General features: G+C 35.7%; 1 protein-coding gene across 1 annotated transcript in view; it reads right to left on the reverse strand.

Annotated features, from left to right (window-relative positions):
- Window positions 1-14836, reverse strand: part of NCAM2 (neural cell adhesion molecule 2) — a 567319-nt gene that overhangs the window by 11805 nt on the left and 540678 nt on the right. The window contains exon 16 of the mRNA XM_027545118.1: window positions 3332-3536. Coding sequence (XP_027400919.1) covers window positions 3332-3536 — 205 coding nt within the window. The remainder of the gene's footprint in view (window positions 1-3331; window positions 3537-14836) is intronic.

A 14836-nucleotide genomic window follows, 5' to 3' on the forward strand; every position in this document is an offset into this window, starting at 1 on the left:
AATTTGCAATAAAAGCCAAATAATGGAATACTCTAGGAGTTTATACAAATGCTATCTTGTATACCATCGACTTTCTCATTTTTTCTGCAATATAATATTCTTCAAATAAAGATGCTCTAAGTATGTAGTTAATGTGTTTTGAAACGAATATACCCAGTCTTATAACTTCTGATCACATCAAAAGACTAGTCCAAGAATGCTTGAGATCATGTTTAGAAAATAGTATATATTCAATAAATCAAATTAATTATATTCTATCTCTCATTGAGATTTTCTATATATTTTTTAGTTGAAACAATGACTCTTTGGAATTATCTCAATGTTTTTGAATTTACCAAGGCTAGATTTATGGCCCAGGATGTGATCTATCCTGGAGAAGGTTCCATGTGCACTTGAGAAAAAGGTGAAATTAATTGTTTTGGGATGAAATGTCCTATAGATATCAATTAGGTCTAACTGGCCTATTGTATCATTTAAAGTTTGTGTTTCCTTGTTAATTTTCTGTTTAGTTGATCTATCCATAGGTGTGAGTGGGGTATTAAAGTCTCCCACTATTATTGTGTTATTGTTAATTTCTTACACTGTTGGTGGGAATGCAAACTAGTACAAGCCACTATGGAGAACAGTGTGGAGATTCCTTAAAAAACTGGAAATAGAACTGCCTTATGATCCAGCAATCCTACTGCTGGGCATACACACTGAGGAAACCAGAAGGGAAAGAGACACGTGTACCTCAGTGTTCATCGCAGCACTGTTTATAATAGCCAGGACATGGAAGCAACGTAGATGTCCATCAGCAGATGAATGGATAAGAAAGCTATGGTACATATACACAATGGAGTATTACGCAGCCATTAAAAAGAATACATTTGAATCAGTTCTAATGAGGTGGATGAAACTGGAGCCTATTATACAGAGTGAAGTAAGCCAGAAAGAAAAACACCAATACAGTATATTAACGCATATATATGGAATTTAGGAAGATGGTAACAATAACCCTGTATACGAGACAGCAAAAGAGACACTGATGTATAGAACAGTCTTTTGGACTCTGTGGGAGAGGGAGAAGGTGGGATGATTTGGGAGAATGGCATTGAAATACGTATAATATCATATATGGAATGAGTCACCAGTCCAGGTTCGATGCACGATACTGGATGCTTGGGGCTGGTGCACTGGGACAACCCAGAGGGATGGTATGGGGAGGGAAGAGGGAGGAGGGTTCAGGATGGGGAACACATGTATACCTGTGGCGGATTCATTTCAATATTTGGCAAAACCAATACAATATTGTGAAGTTTAAAAATAAAATTAAAAAAAAAAACAACAATGACTTTTTGAAAAAGTTAAAAACTTTTTCCCTAAGGCGGGGGAAATCATGATTTTAAAAGATATGATGGACAACAAGCATGAAATGAACCATGCGCTTTCATCTTTCCAAGACTTTAAGGTTAATCGATCTCAGCAGGGATTACAAACAGAAGTGTTGGTGGATAAACTACCAATTAATAAAGTCAAATAGAAGCAAACAACAGAGCTTGGATACACCAGGTTGTTTTGTACATGGTCACCAACATCCTTCTAGACAAGTAAGACAAAACAAGAAGGTTCTTTCTGATTTCTCTCTTGTTGTCACCTCAAAGTCAAATCAGCTCCTAGTAGTTGACTCTACCTTGTCTATATCTGGATGGTATACTCTTTCATATGTCTATATACTACGATCTTGGTACAGAAGACCATGTCTTTCCACCGGAAGTATTTAAAGATTCTCCTATCTAGTCTCCCTAACTTTATATCTTTCCTTTACACCTACCAACCTTCCAGTAATCCATTCTTCAGAGCAACTAAATAAATCTTTAAAAAATAAAATAAAATAAAAACTGTTATTCACTTTCTATTTAAAAAACATTTAACCCAACAAGATTTAATCCTTTTGTACTCAGACAATTCTCCTAACTAATATTGGTACCAGTTTCTTTACCTGTCTTATTCCACTCAGATCCACTTTGTGCTTAACATAGTCAGCTCATTCCTGCCTTAAAAGCCTCTGTACTACTGTTACACCTGATCAGAATGCTCTTCCCCTTGATCATTATATTTGTGACTCTTGATCATTCACTCTTCAGTTTAGTTTCACCTCCAGCTAGAGGTCTTCAGTGACTGAAACTCTAGTAACAATATACCATTCTGTTTTTCTTTATTTTTTAGTGCCTATCACTATCAGACAGTTTTATTTTTAGCATTTATTATCTGTATTCTTACATTAAAATGTGAATTCCATGTGAATAAAGTTCTTATTTGTTTTGTTCACCACTTTATCCCTAGGTTGTGCTTGTTACCTAATACTTGTTCCATTTAGTTAATAGTAGAGCAAGAATGAATATATACAAAATTCAGTTTTGAGTCATGTGTGCATATATATGTATCATCTGTATATAATATATGTATAATTATGTTAAATAGCATGTTGTTTTCTGTATATGGGAAAATGAACTAAAGCTAAATTTGGTGATACACTTCTTTAGTTAATCAGGCAACTTAAAAGTACAGCAAGTTATAAGAAAGTATATGTTTCTAGGAGGATAGCAAAAGATAGTGAATAGGAATGGATCCCACTGTATTTACTATATCATATGTTCATTATTCTTTCAAGCATTAAAATAGCCTAATTTTATTTTGTTCTTTGCTATCCACTGTGTCCAACAACTGAGCAGGTGACTCTTTGGGATATTTAAACTAATTTTTTTAACTGAAAATGTGTACTATTCAATTTACTATCCCTTAAAGTGAAAATATTCCTTATATAATATCCATAAGAAATGGTCATAGATGAAATGCCTAGTAAGCTTGAAATAGGTTTGGAGATTAAAAGCAAAACAAAAGAATGCAGCCATGCAAAAATGAATTCTCCTCTATCCTTAAGTCTAAGACATAATGCATGAAGCCATGAAATGCCTAAATATATGAATCAAGAATGAATAGAAATGACTCAACAATAAAATGAAATGAATCACTGACAGAATACCATGAATGAATTCTAAAACATTATGTTGAATGAAAGAAGGCAGACACATATCAAGTTTTATAAAAGCTAAAAATGATCTATGATGAAAAAATCAGAATAGTAGTTGCCTGGGAGAGGGGGAGTTACCTGCAGTAGTGTGGTCTTGTCTGGGTAGGAACATGAGAGAACTTTTGAAGTTGATGCTAATATGGAACACTTTTTTTTGCATATCACTCTAAGTTTTGCATAAATAAAATGTAAATTGTGAACTCCCTGTAGTGATTTAAAAAGTCTTTCATTACTGTGACACAGATGTCTGATACTCACAGGTATGCAGCTTTTCCTTCTTCAAGTTCTTTACTTTTACCACTGGAGCCACTTTTCTTCCCACACATTCTCCTGGTGATGCACATCAATAACCCACACTGTCGAATAAAGAAGCAGCTGACATCTGTTACCACCAGGATTAGCAAGAGTGCGGCGACTCCCAGACCAATGACCGCTCCAAGCCCAAGACCATTAAAAAGTGTGTCTTAAAAATAAAAGAAAATAATTGTATTAAACCTCAAGTTAGAAAAGATTATACAGTTATTTTAAAAAAGAAATCATCTTATCTGAGAAATATTCAACTTAAGAGACAGGAAAATATCTTTACTAGCACACTTTAATTTCATGAGCTATTGTCTGGTTTTCAAACAATGTTTTAAGCAACTGACATGTTAGAATTTGAAATATCTCTTAAAAATTTTCTTCAGAAAAAACACTCTAACTCTAGTTTACAGTATACTTCTTGATTACCTTTGGGGAAGATAATGAATATTTTATTATAACCCTAATTGTACTCTACAAGAAAGTCAGAGTCATTTTTAGATCATCGCTTTGTTCAAAGAAAAAAGATAATCAAAACTCCTGTAAGAGATGTGTTAAATAGATGTTCTATTTGGAATAATTTTAGTTTTAAGACTTAGTCTTGAAATGATGCTATAGCACTTTGCTTTGACAGAGGATACACTTTAAAATATCATCCTAGAAATATTTCAAAAATCATTTTTATCAGAATCTAACTACTTTTCAACGTGTTAATTTCTGCTGTACAACAATGTGAATCAGACAAATGTGTACATACATCCTGTCTTCGAGCCTCCCTCCCACCACACCTGTCCCGCCCCTCTATGTCACCACAGAACAGAGCTAAGCTCCCTGTGCTGTACAGCAACTTCCCACTAGCTATGTGCTAATATTCAATGCTACTCTCTCAATTTGTTCCATCCTCTCCTCTATCCCCCTGTGTGCACAAGTTCATTCTGTACACCTCATCTCTATTCCTGCTCTGCATCACTTAAAATAAATGATTTATTTGTATTTCTCCAGTTAATAGTTTAACAAATCACATTAGACCAGAGGCAAACTTTAACAGAGTTGTGAACTTTCTGAAGTCATATCCATGATGGACTCAGTGAACATAAGTTCGAGTAAGCTCCGGGAGTTGGTGATGGACAGGGAAGCCAGGCATGCTGCAGTCCATGGCGTCACAAAGAGTTGAACATGACTAAGTGACTGAACTGACTGACTGAAGTCATATCATGAAAAGGTAGGGAAAGATGGGAGCCACTTTTTCATGACATTTGGTTGGAGGAAATTCCACAAGTCATACACAAAGGATTCATGAAGGAGGTGATAGAGAATAGGGTGGAATAAACTGATTAACAGAGTAGAAACGGCAAGAGGGATAATGCAGCAAAAATGAATCAAATATTATATGCCTGTAGTTGAATATGGGGGGCAATTCCTCAATTATAACAATGCAGATAGGAAAGAGTATAATGGAAAGATAGAAGATTAAACTGGAGATATTGTGTAATCTAGAGGTAAAAAGCAGAGTCATATAACAATTATATAAAATTGTTCAAAATGACCTTGATAATGTTAAAATTTGCCTACATAACATTTTAAACTTATAATTATCATTTTAAATGATAAAATACATTTACCACTCAGCATCATAATAGCATGCTCAGTATGTGAGTGGTATGCAATTCAAGTGACAGATACAGAAGCAAATTTGGGTTTTACAAACACTACTTCTGAAAAAATATATATATGCAAAATAAAGATTTTCTAAGTCATATTTTTAAAGTTATGTCTAATATACTTTAAACATGATTGAAGAAATTGTGATCCAAAGGAACTGATACAAGAGTTCTTATGTTGAATTTTCCACTAACAGGCCAATCTTGAATATATCACACCTGTCTGAATACTAGTTTATTTTTCTGAATTTCATGTCTAAAGTTATTTTTTTTTTCAGGAAATGTATGTTATTTATATTCCTTAATAGTCTTCCCTTGTGGCTCGGTGGTATATTATAGAATCTGCCTACCAATTCAGGAGACACAGGTTTGATCCCTGAGTTGGGGAGATCCCCTGGAGGAGGAAATGGCAACCCACTCCAGTGCTCTTTCCTGGGAAATCCCATAGACAAAGGAGCCTCGAGGATTACAATTAATGAGGTCACAAAAGAGCGATACATGACTTAGTAACTAAACAACAACAACATATTTCTTAACACTCCCAGAGCTTGCAGGTAGAGTAATAAAAATCCTTCTGTGACATGGTGCACGGCACTCACTCAGGCAACCTCATGGTTCACCCATGCTAGAACATAGATATTCCTGTACAGCATCCCGTGTTGTTGCAAATAAGAATTCTTTAAGCACAGAATCAACAAACCTGGAACTCACATGCTCTTAAAAAGTGTCATTTTCATTACAATTATTTTATTTCCCATAATTAGAAACAGGCAATAGAAACACAGTGTTGGAGGAAAAAAAATTTTCATGCCTTTTTCAGAATCTGCTTCCCCTATCAAAGTTTACCGTACTATTTAGACGGTTTTAGTGTGGAAAAATTGCCTAGTGTGAATCCAGAGAAATTATTAACTTTGACAGAACTATTCTCTTATCCCATGAACCCACTTTAAGGAAAGACTAGAGAAACAAAATATTTTTCAGCCATGGGAATTTGATATTTTGTCATGCAAAGTTTCAATATACAAATGGACAATGAGATTCCAAATATTATTTTTAAATTTTCAAAGATGTATCTGTATGCGCTATTAAGAAACCTAGTGCCTCATGCTAGAAAAATAATGTAACAAGAAAACTAGGATTTGTTTCAGCACTTTAAATAATTATACTTTTTCTTCCATTATTCCTTTTCAAGTATAAATTATCCTCACCTAAATCTACTGTTACAATAAAGACAATTGACTTATGAGAGAGCTTTCATTTTATGTAAAGCAAAAGATATGTTTTTCAGTGTTAATTTGTAATCACTTTGGATTTGCCTCACATGATTCAACTACCAAAGCTCGGATAAGAACAGTAGAAAAATAAAGATTTGATTGTTAGCCCATGTGGATATATTGACTCAAATGACCTTTGAACTTCAATCACTTCTTTCCTACTTCATTTAGATTCCTCTCACATGCATTCCTAGTCAAAGTTTTAGGCAACGAATCCCACAGCTCAATGATGATATAGCTGGTCAATGACATAAATCCCCATTTACCATTTTTAAAATGTGAAGACTTTTGCTTTGTTCAGAAAGGCATTGAATCTGGCATCAGAAAATCCTGCTTCCATCATTTATTCCCCCATATCCTTTGCTGAGTCATTTAACTTTTCTCTAAGGCTGAGATGCCTCTTTATTGAAATGGGGACAATTTGGAAAACAGTCTCCACAAACTAAGCCATGAGGTTGTTGGAAAGACTTGTGAATATAATAATGTATTTAAATCACAAGGTAAAAATTTAACAAGTATCATTATTATTACAAAATTCTATGGAAATGCAGTTTTGGTGAAAAAAATTGACCATTTAAAATTAAATTAATTCAATAAATATATTTCTTCATCAGCAACCTTCACAATCTCTTGTTAAGCATTGATTATACTTTTTTAATATAAATTTATTTTAATTGGAGGCTAATTACAATATTGTATTGGTTTTGCCATACATCAACATGAATCTGCCACAGGTATACACGTGTTCCCCATCCTGAACCCCCTTCCCACCTCCCTCCGTGTACCATTCCTCTGGGTCATCCCAGTGCACTTTTGAGAATACAGTCACTGTTTTGAAATGACTTAGTGTTAGCTAGTTAGCTTTTAAATGATAAATATTTTATTTGTGACCTTTTCAGTATTAAACCAGTATATTGATCTGCTTCATTCCTGAGTTCAAAAAAGTGCTTAGAAACATTGTATTTGTAAAGCACCTTATGGTGGGGGAATATTGACTTTAAGAGCTATTACTTTTTTCCTAGAGAAACGAAGTTATACCTTTTTAATGATTACAAAGTTGGATGACTACCTAAAGTTAATTTTTAAGAAAAATATATATTTTGTCAATGCAAAGAATAGGCATGGATATCAAATAGTTTTATGCAATAAATATTTAATTACATTCTTTCGTGAAAGCTTTTTTTAGCTTAACAATGTATTTCAGTTCAGTTTAGTTCAGTCGTGTCTGACTCTTTGCGACCCCATGACTCGCAGCACACCAGGCTTTCCTGTCCATCACCAACAATATATTTAAATGTTTATATTTTCTCATATTCCATGAAGTTAAGCTATAATAATTATGAAAGTTAAATTTTCTAATATTTTCCTTCTTTCTTTTGTTACCAACTTAGTCTATTGTAAAAGTTCACTTATTTGTCTGGACTTCTCACAAAGTCATTACCATATATAGCATTGCATCACTAGGATTTAGGGACTAGGAATAATTTATTTCCTTAGAAATATACAAAAAATCTTTATAAGTAAATTATGGTTTTAATTACTTAATACATTGAAACTAAGCATGGCAATCATTTAAAGGATTTTAAAGCCATCTTTTCTTTTTAGCTTTCCAGAATGGTTACATATGTGCTTTATGACTTCATTTTTATTCAACTCCATTACAAAAACAAAAATATTTTCAGGTCTCCACATTACAAGATAACCCTTAATATCAGATGTGTAGAACTGAAGACTATTTATTTAGCCTGCTGCTGCTAAGTCGCATCAGTCGCGTCCAACTCTGTGCGACCCCATAGACGGCAGCCCACCAAGCTCCTCCGTCCCTGGGATTCTCCAGGCAAGAACACTAGAGTGGGTTGCCATTTCCTTCTCCAATGCATGAAAAGGAAAAGTCAAAGTGAAGTCATTCAGTCGGGTCCGACTCTTAGCGATCTCATGGACGGCAGCCTTCCAGGCTCCTCCGTCGATGGGATTTTCCAGGCAAGAGTACTGGAGTGGGGTGCCATTGCCTTCTCCGTTATTTAGCCTGAAGGCATGGAAACCCACTCCAGAATTCTTGCCTGGGGAATCCATGGACAGAGGAGCCTGGCAGGCGACAGTCCATAGTGTCTCAAAGAATCAGACACAACTGAAGCAACTTAGTGTGTGTGTTTATATATATATCACAGTCCATGGTCCTGGTATCCTAGTTCCTGAACGAACCCAGGCCATGGCAGTGAAAGCACCAAATTTTAATGACTAGACCAACAGGGAACTTCTCAGTTTTATGATTTTTTAATACCTGTGTTTAAGTCAACATTTCGTATTGAATATTCAGCATCAAATGGGAGAAGGAAATGGCAACCTACTCTAGTATTCTTGCCTGGAGAATCCTGTGGACAGAGGAGCCTGGAGGGCTGCTGTCCATGGAGTCACACAGAGTTGGACACGACTGAAGCAATTTAGAATGCATGTATGCATTGGAAAAGGAAATGGCAACCCATTCCAGTGTTCTTGCCTGGAGAATCCCAGGGACAGAGGAGCTGGTGGGCTGCCGTCTATGGGGTCGCACAGAGTCAGACACGACTGAAGCAACTTAGCAGCAGCAGCAGCAACATCAAATAGTCAAAAGATGGCAATAAAACTAGTGAATAAATTAGAATGTGTAATTTGCTTACATAAACATGTCAATATCCATTTTTTCTATGCTACAAGTAGAAAAACAACTATTTAAAACTGGTACAATAATGCAAATAATTATTTCTTGCTTTTCTGTATTTTTCTTGAATCCTTGTTTTCAGCTTCTTTTTTGGTGTTCTTTTGTATTTCTCTTTGAAAAAGGATTTCATGTTAGAATTAATAAAATATAAATAATTTAGGTGTCAAAAATTCAAACATCTATTTGTACGTACATATTTTATTATTGAAAGCAAATATGAGAGTCAGTCTAAGAGAGTTTTTACAACATCCCTCCAAGCTGCACCTCCCATACTGTGAAAGTTAGGAATTGGCATATAAACCAATATGTAGCCCAAGAGGTTATGTAATTGCAATTTAATAGTCATCAAAATATAAAATCAAAACACTAAAATAAGGAAAAAAATTCCCATCTGTCATATGTGTGACTTTTTTCATATTTCTGTTGCAGAAATTAGCTTACTGCTAAAAGCACTTAAATAATTTTCCATGAAATATTGTTTGATGCTAATATTTTTTTAAAAAACTGTATATTTTATTTACAAAAGTACCATTGCTTTTTGATTCTTAATTAGTTCAGTTTTTTATTTAACTCTGTATAGGTTGAGAATTACTTTTAGATGTATAAATTTGTGATAAAAATATAGAGAAAAAACTTTAAAAAATTTAAAGGGAGATTAATTTAAATTTAAATGGTCCTAAATGGAGATTTGGTTGTTGCTCCCAGAATAGTGGTAATTATTTTCATAAATGATAGTGCTAAATATACCCTGAGGTAGGAAATGGCAATCTACTTCAGTATTTTTGCCTGGAAAATCCATGGACAGAGGAACCTGGTGGGTTACAGTCCACGGGATTGCAAAGAGACAATTATGACTGTGCAACTGAGCACACACACACACACTGATAAATACAGTTAAGTGTACAAAAGACTACAAGGAAAGTTTTTGTTGTTGATCATGACCTTGAACAAATACTAATCTCTTCTACAATAGAGGTAGGTCTATTTGTCTCCTGTTTACACGTTCTTCCTTCCTCTTGCCTAGTGCATCATTTTCATATATCAAATGATTTATGGAAAACCTAGGTATAAATCTATACGCACATATATTTCATCCTATGTGGAAAGAGAAGGAGCAGGCTGCTTTCTACATTTGAGCTCCTTCTAACCTGTCTTGGGGGACTTTCCTAGTAGTCCAGTGGTTAAGACTCTGAGCTTCCATTGCAGGGGGGAGGTTCCATTTCTGGCTTGGGAGCTAAGATCCTGCATCCCATGCATGCTGTGTGGCCAAAAGAAAAGAAAAGAAAACAAGCTGTGTTGGTCAGCAACTCAGCTAATTTTAAATCAGACATCTGGATTATCTGTAGACTTTTGTGTCTATATAGTTTCATTATTTTTTTTTAAAGAACTATTAATTCACTTAGGCTTCACAAACCTTCATTGAGTGCTTCAAAATTAGTTCAGCATTAGAGGAGTTTCCTGATATGTACCAAAAGAGATTAAAACTAACATAAGTCTTTAGGCTTAACATACATTGATTGAAGTCCAGTTTCATTTATGAGGCATATGTTTCCCTAATTTAATTTCATTCATTGGATTCCCCAAAGCACAACAAAGGAACAAAAGGTAAGATTTTTAGATTAAGAAGGACCTAGAGTAATCTTCATGCATTATAAAAGATACTCTCTGGGGTAATACATATTTTAAAATAAATCTATTAGATGAAAACATAGGCAGAACACTCATTGACATAATTCACAGCAAGATTCTCTTTGACCCACCTCCTAGAATAATGGGAATAAAAACAAAAATAAACAAATGGGACCTAATTAAATTTAAAAGCTTTTGCACAGCAAAGGAAACTATAAACAAGATGAAAAGATAACTCTCAGAATGGAAGAAAATAATGGCAAAAGAAGCAACTGACAAAGGATTAATCTCCAAAATAAACAAGCAGCTCATTATCAGAAAAACAAACAACCTAGTCAAAAAATATGTGGAAGATCTAGACCGACATTTCTCCAAAGAAGAAAAGCAGATGGTCAACAAACATGAAAAGATGTGCAACGTTGTTCATTAATAGAGAAATGCAAAACAAAATTACAATGAGGTATCATCTACCCCAGTGAGAATGACCATAATAGAAACATCTATATATTAAAAAAAAAAAAAAAAATGATGGAGAACATGTGGAGAAAAGGGCTTCCCTGGTGGCTTAGTGGTAGAGAATCTGTCTGCCAATGCAGGAGCCACAGGTTAGATGCCTGAGACAGGAAGATCCCCTGGAGAGGGAAATGGCAACCTACTCCAGGATTCTTGTCTGGGAAATCCCATGGACAGAGGAACCTGGCATGCTACAGTCCATGGAGTTGCAGAGTTGGACACAACTTAGCCACTAAACAACAAAAATGCTTGCACTGCAGGCAGAAATGTAAATTGATCCAGCCACTATGGAGAACAGTATGGAGGCTCCTTTAAAAACTAAAAATAAAACTACTGTATGATCCAGCAATTCCATTATCAGGCATATACCCTGAGAAAACCGTAATTCAAAAAGACACATGCACCCCAATGTTCATTACAGCATTACTGACAATAACCAGGACATGGAAGCAACCTAGATGTCCATTGGCAGAGGAATGAATGAAGAAGTTGTGAGATATATACATATATACACACACACACATATATATGTATATATATATGTGTATGTATATATATATATATATACACACACACACACATAATGGGATATTACTCAGTCATAAAAGGAAGAAATGTGAGTCAGTTGAAATGAGGTGGATGAACCTAGAGCCTGTTACACAGAGTGAAGTAAGTGAGAAAGAGAAAAGCATATATTTGAGGTTAACACATATATACGAAGTCTAGAAAAGTGGTGCTGATGAACCTATTTTCAGGGCAGGAATAGTCACAGATGTAGGGGATGGACTTGTGGACACAGCAGGGGATGAAGAGAGTGGGAAGAATGGAGAGAGCAGCACTGAAATATATACATTACCATGTGTAAAATAGATAGATGCTGGGAAGTTGTGGTATAGCATTGGGAGAACAGCCTGGTGCTCTGTGACAACCTAGAGGGGTGAGATGGGAGTGGATGGGAAGGAGGCTCCAGAGAGAGGCGATAATATGTATACTTCTGGCTTCACAATATCTCATATTGTCAAATGGCAGACACAACACAGCACTGTAAAGCAATTATCCTACAGTTAAAAATTTGAAAAAACTTATTAAAAAGCATACCTACTGCTCTAATTAAAAAGTGAACTTAAGATGTCAAATAGTTTCTTGCTCTGTTATTTAGATTGTTGCTTTCCAAAATCACTTGTCATTCATATACTTGGAAATGATCTTAAATTGATTATTTAGTGTTCTGTGATATTTTTATAGGATCCCCCCAAATTAACAAAGAATAGGAAAATATAGTAAAAAGAGCCAAAGTATAGAAACAAGATTAGGGTCTAGACTATATCAACAGAAAAAAAGTATTTTTAAGAGACTTAAAAATGTTGATAAACTTTACAGCTTTATCAACAGTGGCAATATTAAAAATGAAGTATAAAAAGAATACATTTGAATCAGTTTTAATGAGGTGGATGAAACTTGAGCCTATTATACAGAGTGAAGCCAGAAAGAAAAACACCAATACAGTATACTAATGCATATATATGGAGTTTAGAAAGACGGTAATTTATTGTTACCCTGTAAGCGAGACAGCAAAAGAGATACAGATGTATAGAACAGTTTTTTGGACTCTGTGGGAGAGGGAGAGGAGGGGATGATTTGGGAGAATGGCACTGAAACATGTATAATATCATATATGAAATGAAAAAATTAAAAAAAAATGAAGTATAATCATAGTATTGCCCACTATAGATTAAGCTGCAGTCTTTGCATCTTTTGACATAATCCACTCAAGAAAGAAAATAATCTTTTCAATTCTGAGGAGTTGGGTAGAGAAAAGTTTCATTTATAAGACAATTTCCTATGGGGAATACCTGACTTGCTAAACAGAAGTTATTTGTCTTTACGCTTGATAGTTTTCTCTCAGTTATACTCAATGAGGAATCAGGCATATTCATAGAAATATTATGTACTTTAGGTTTTTAGAAAAATGATTCCAAGTATCTACTTTTATAAATTTGAAACAACATGACTTCTGCAAGTGTAGTCACAAGGAGAAAAAACAATGAAGACTTTTATTCAAGCATGTTATAAAATTCACTATTAAAGGGTGAACTTTTGAAACGATTGATATAACAATCTAAGAACAATGTCCCACTCTTCTCATTTCTCCACATACCACAGTTCTCTTCTATGTCATGACCATGGGTTTCCTGTATTTATACTGACTGTTGTTAATCCTGAATGATGGATCCATTCCATTTAATGTTTGTTAATTTTTTAATTGGAGGAAAATTGTTTTTCAATGCTGTTTGTTTTTGCTATACAATTGATCCATTCAATTTGAATTCACATTTGATAAGCCTGTTTGGAGGGGTGAATTCGCATTTAGAGTTGGACCCCATTCCTGCCAGAGACACTCAGAGGGCTCAGGCAGGCCTTGTGCGCACCGGGACCTGGGGACCCCACGGAAACTGGGACAGAACTGTGCTTGAGTGTCTCCTGTGGAGGTATGGGTCAGAGGAGCGCTGCTGCAAGGATGGGGCCACATGAAAAATGCTGGGCTGGATGAAGCACAAGCTGGAATCAAGGTTGCAGGGAGAAATATCAATAACCTCAGGTATGCAGATGACACCACCCTTATGGCAGAAAGCAAAGAACTAAAGAGCCTCTTGAAAGTGAAAGAGGAGAGTGAAAAAGTTGGCTTAGAGCTCAACATTCATAAACCTAAGATCATGGCATCCAGTCCCATCACTTCATGGCAAATAGATGGGGAAACAGTGGAAACAGTGACAGACTTTATTTTGGGGGGCGCCAAAATCAGTTCTTATGGTGATTGCAGCCATGAAATTAAAAGACGCTTGCTCCTTGGAAGGAAAGTTATGACCAACCTGCTGCTGCTGCTGCTAAGTCGCTTCAGTCGTGTCTGACTCTGTGTGACCCCATAGATGGCAGCCCACCAGGCTCCCCTGTCCGTGGGATTCTCCAGGCAAGAATACTGGGGTGGGTTGCCATTTCTTTCTCCAATGCATGAAAGTGAAAAGTGAAAGTGAAGTCGCTAAGTCGTATCCGACTTTGCAACCCCATGGACTGCGGCCTACCAGGCTCCTCTGCATATGGGATTTTCCAGGCAAGAGTACTGGAGTGGGTATGGCCAACCTAGACAGCATATTAAAACGCAGAGACATTACTTTGCCGAAAAAGGTCCATCTCGTCAAAGCTATTGGTTTTTCTAGTATTCATGTGTGGATGTGAGAGTTGAACATAATAAAGAAAGCTGAGTGCCAAAGAATCGATGCTTTTGAACTGTGATGTTGAAGAAGTCTCTTGAGAGTCCTTTGGACAGAAAGGAGTTCCAACCAGTCCATTTCCTAAAGGAAATCAGTCCTTAATATTCATTGGAAAGACTGATGTTGCAGCTAAAACTCCAATACTTTGGCCACCTGATGGGAAGAACTGACTAATTTGAAAAGACTCTGATGCTGAAAAGATTGAAGGCTGGAGGAGAAGGGGACAACAGAGGATGAGATGGTTGGATGGTATCACCAACTCAATGGACATGAGTTTGAGTAACTCTGGGAGTTGGTGATGGACAGGGAGGCCTGGCGTGCTGCAGTCCATGGGGTCACAAAGAATCTGACACGACTGAGCGACTGAACTGAACTGAACTGAAGACTGTTTGACATAAATGTTTGAAATTCTGAGGTTT

This window comes from Bos indicus x Bos taurus, chromosome 1 (assembly GCF_003369695.1).
Source record: "Bos indicus x Bos taurus breed Angus x Brahman F1 hybrid chromosome 1, Bos_hybrid_MaternalHap_v2.0, whole genome shotgun sequence".
Taxonomy (NCBI): Eukaryota; Metazoa; Chordata; class Mammalia; order Artiodactyla; family Bovidae; genus Bos; species Bos indicus x Bos taurus.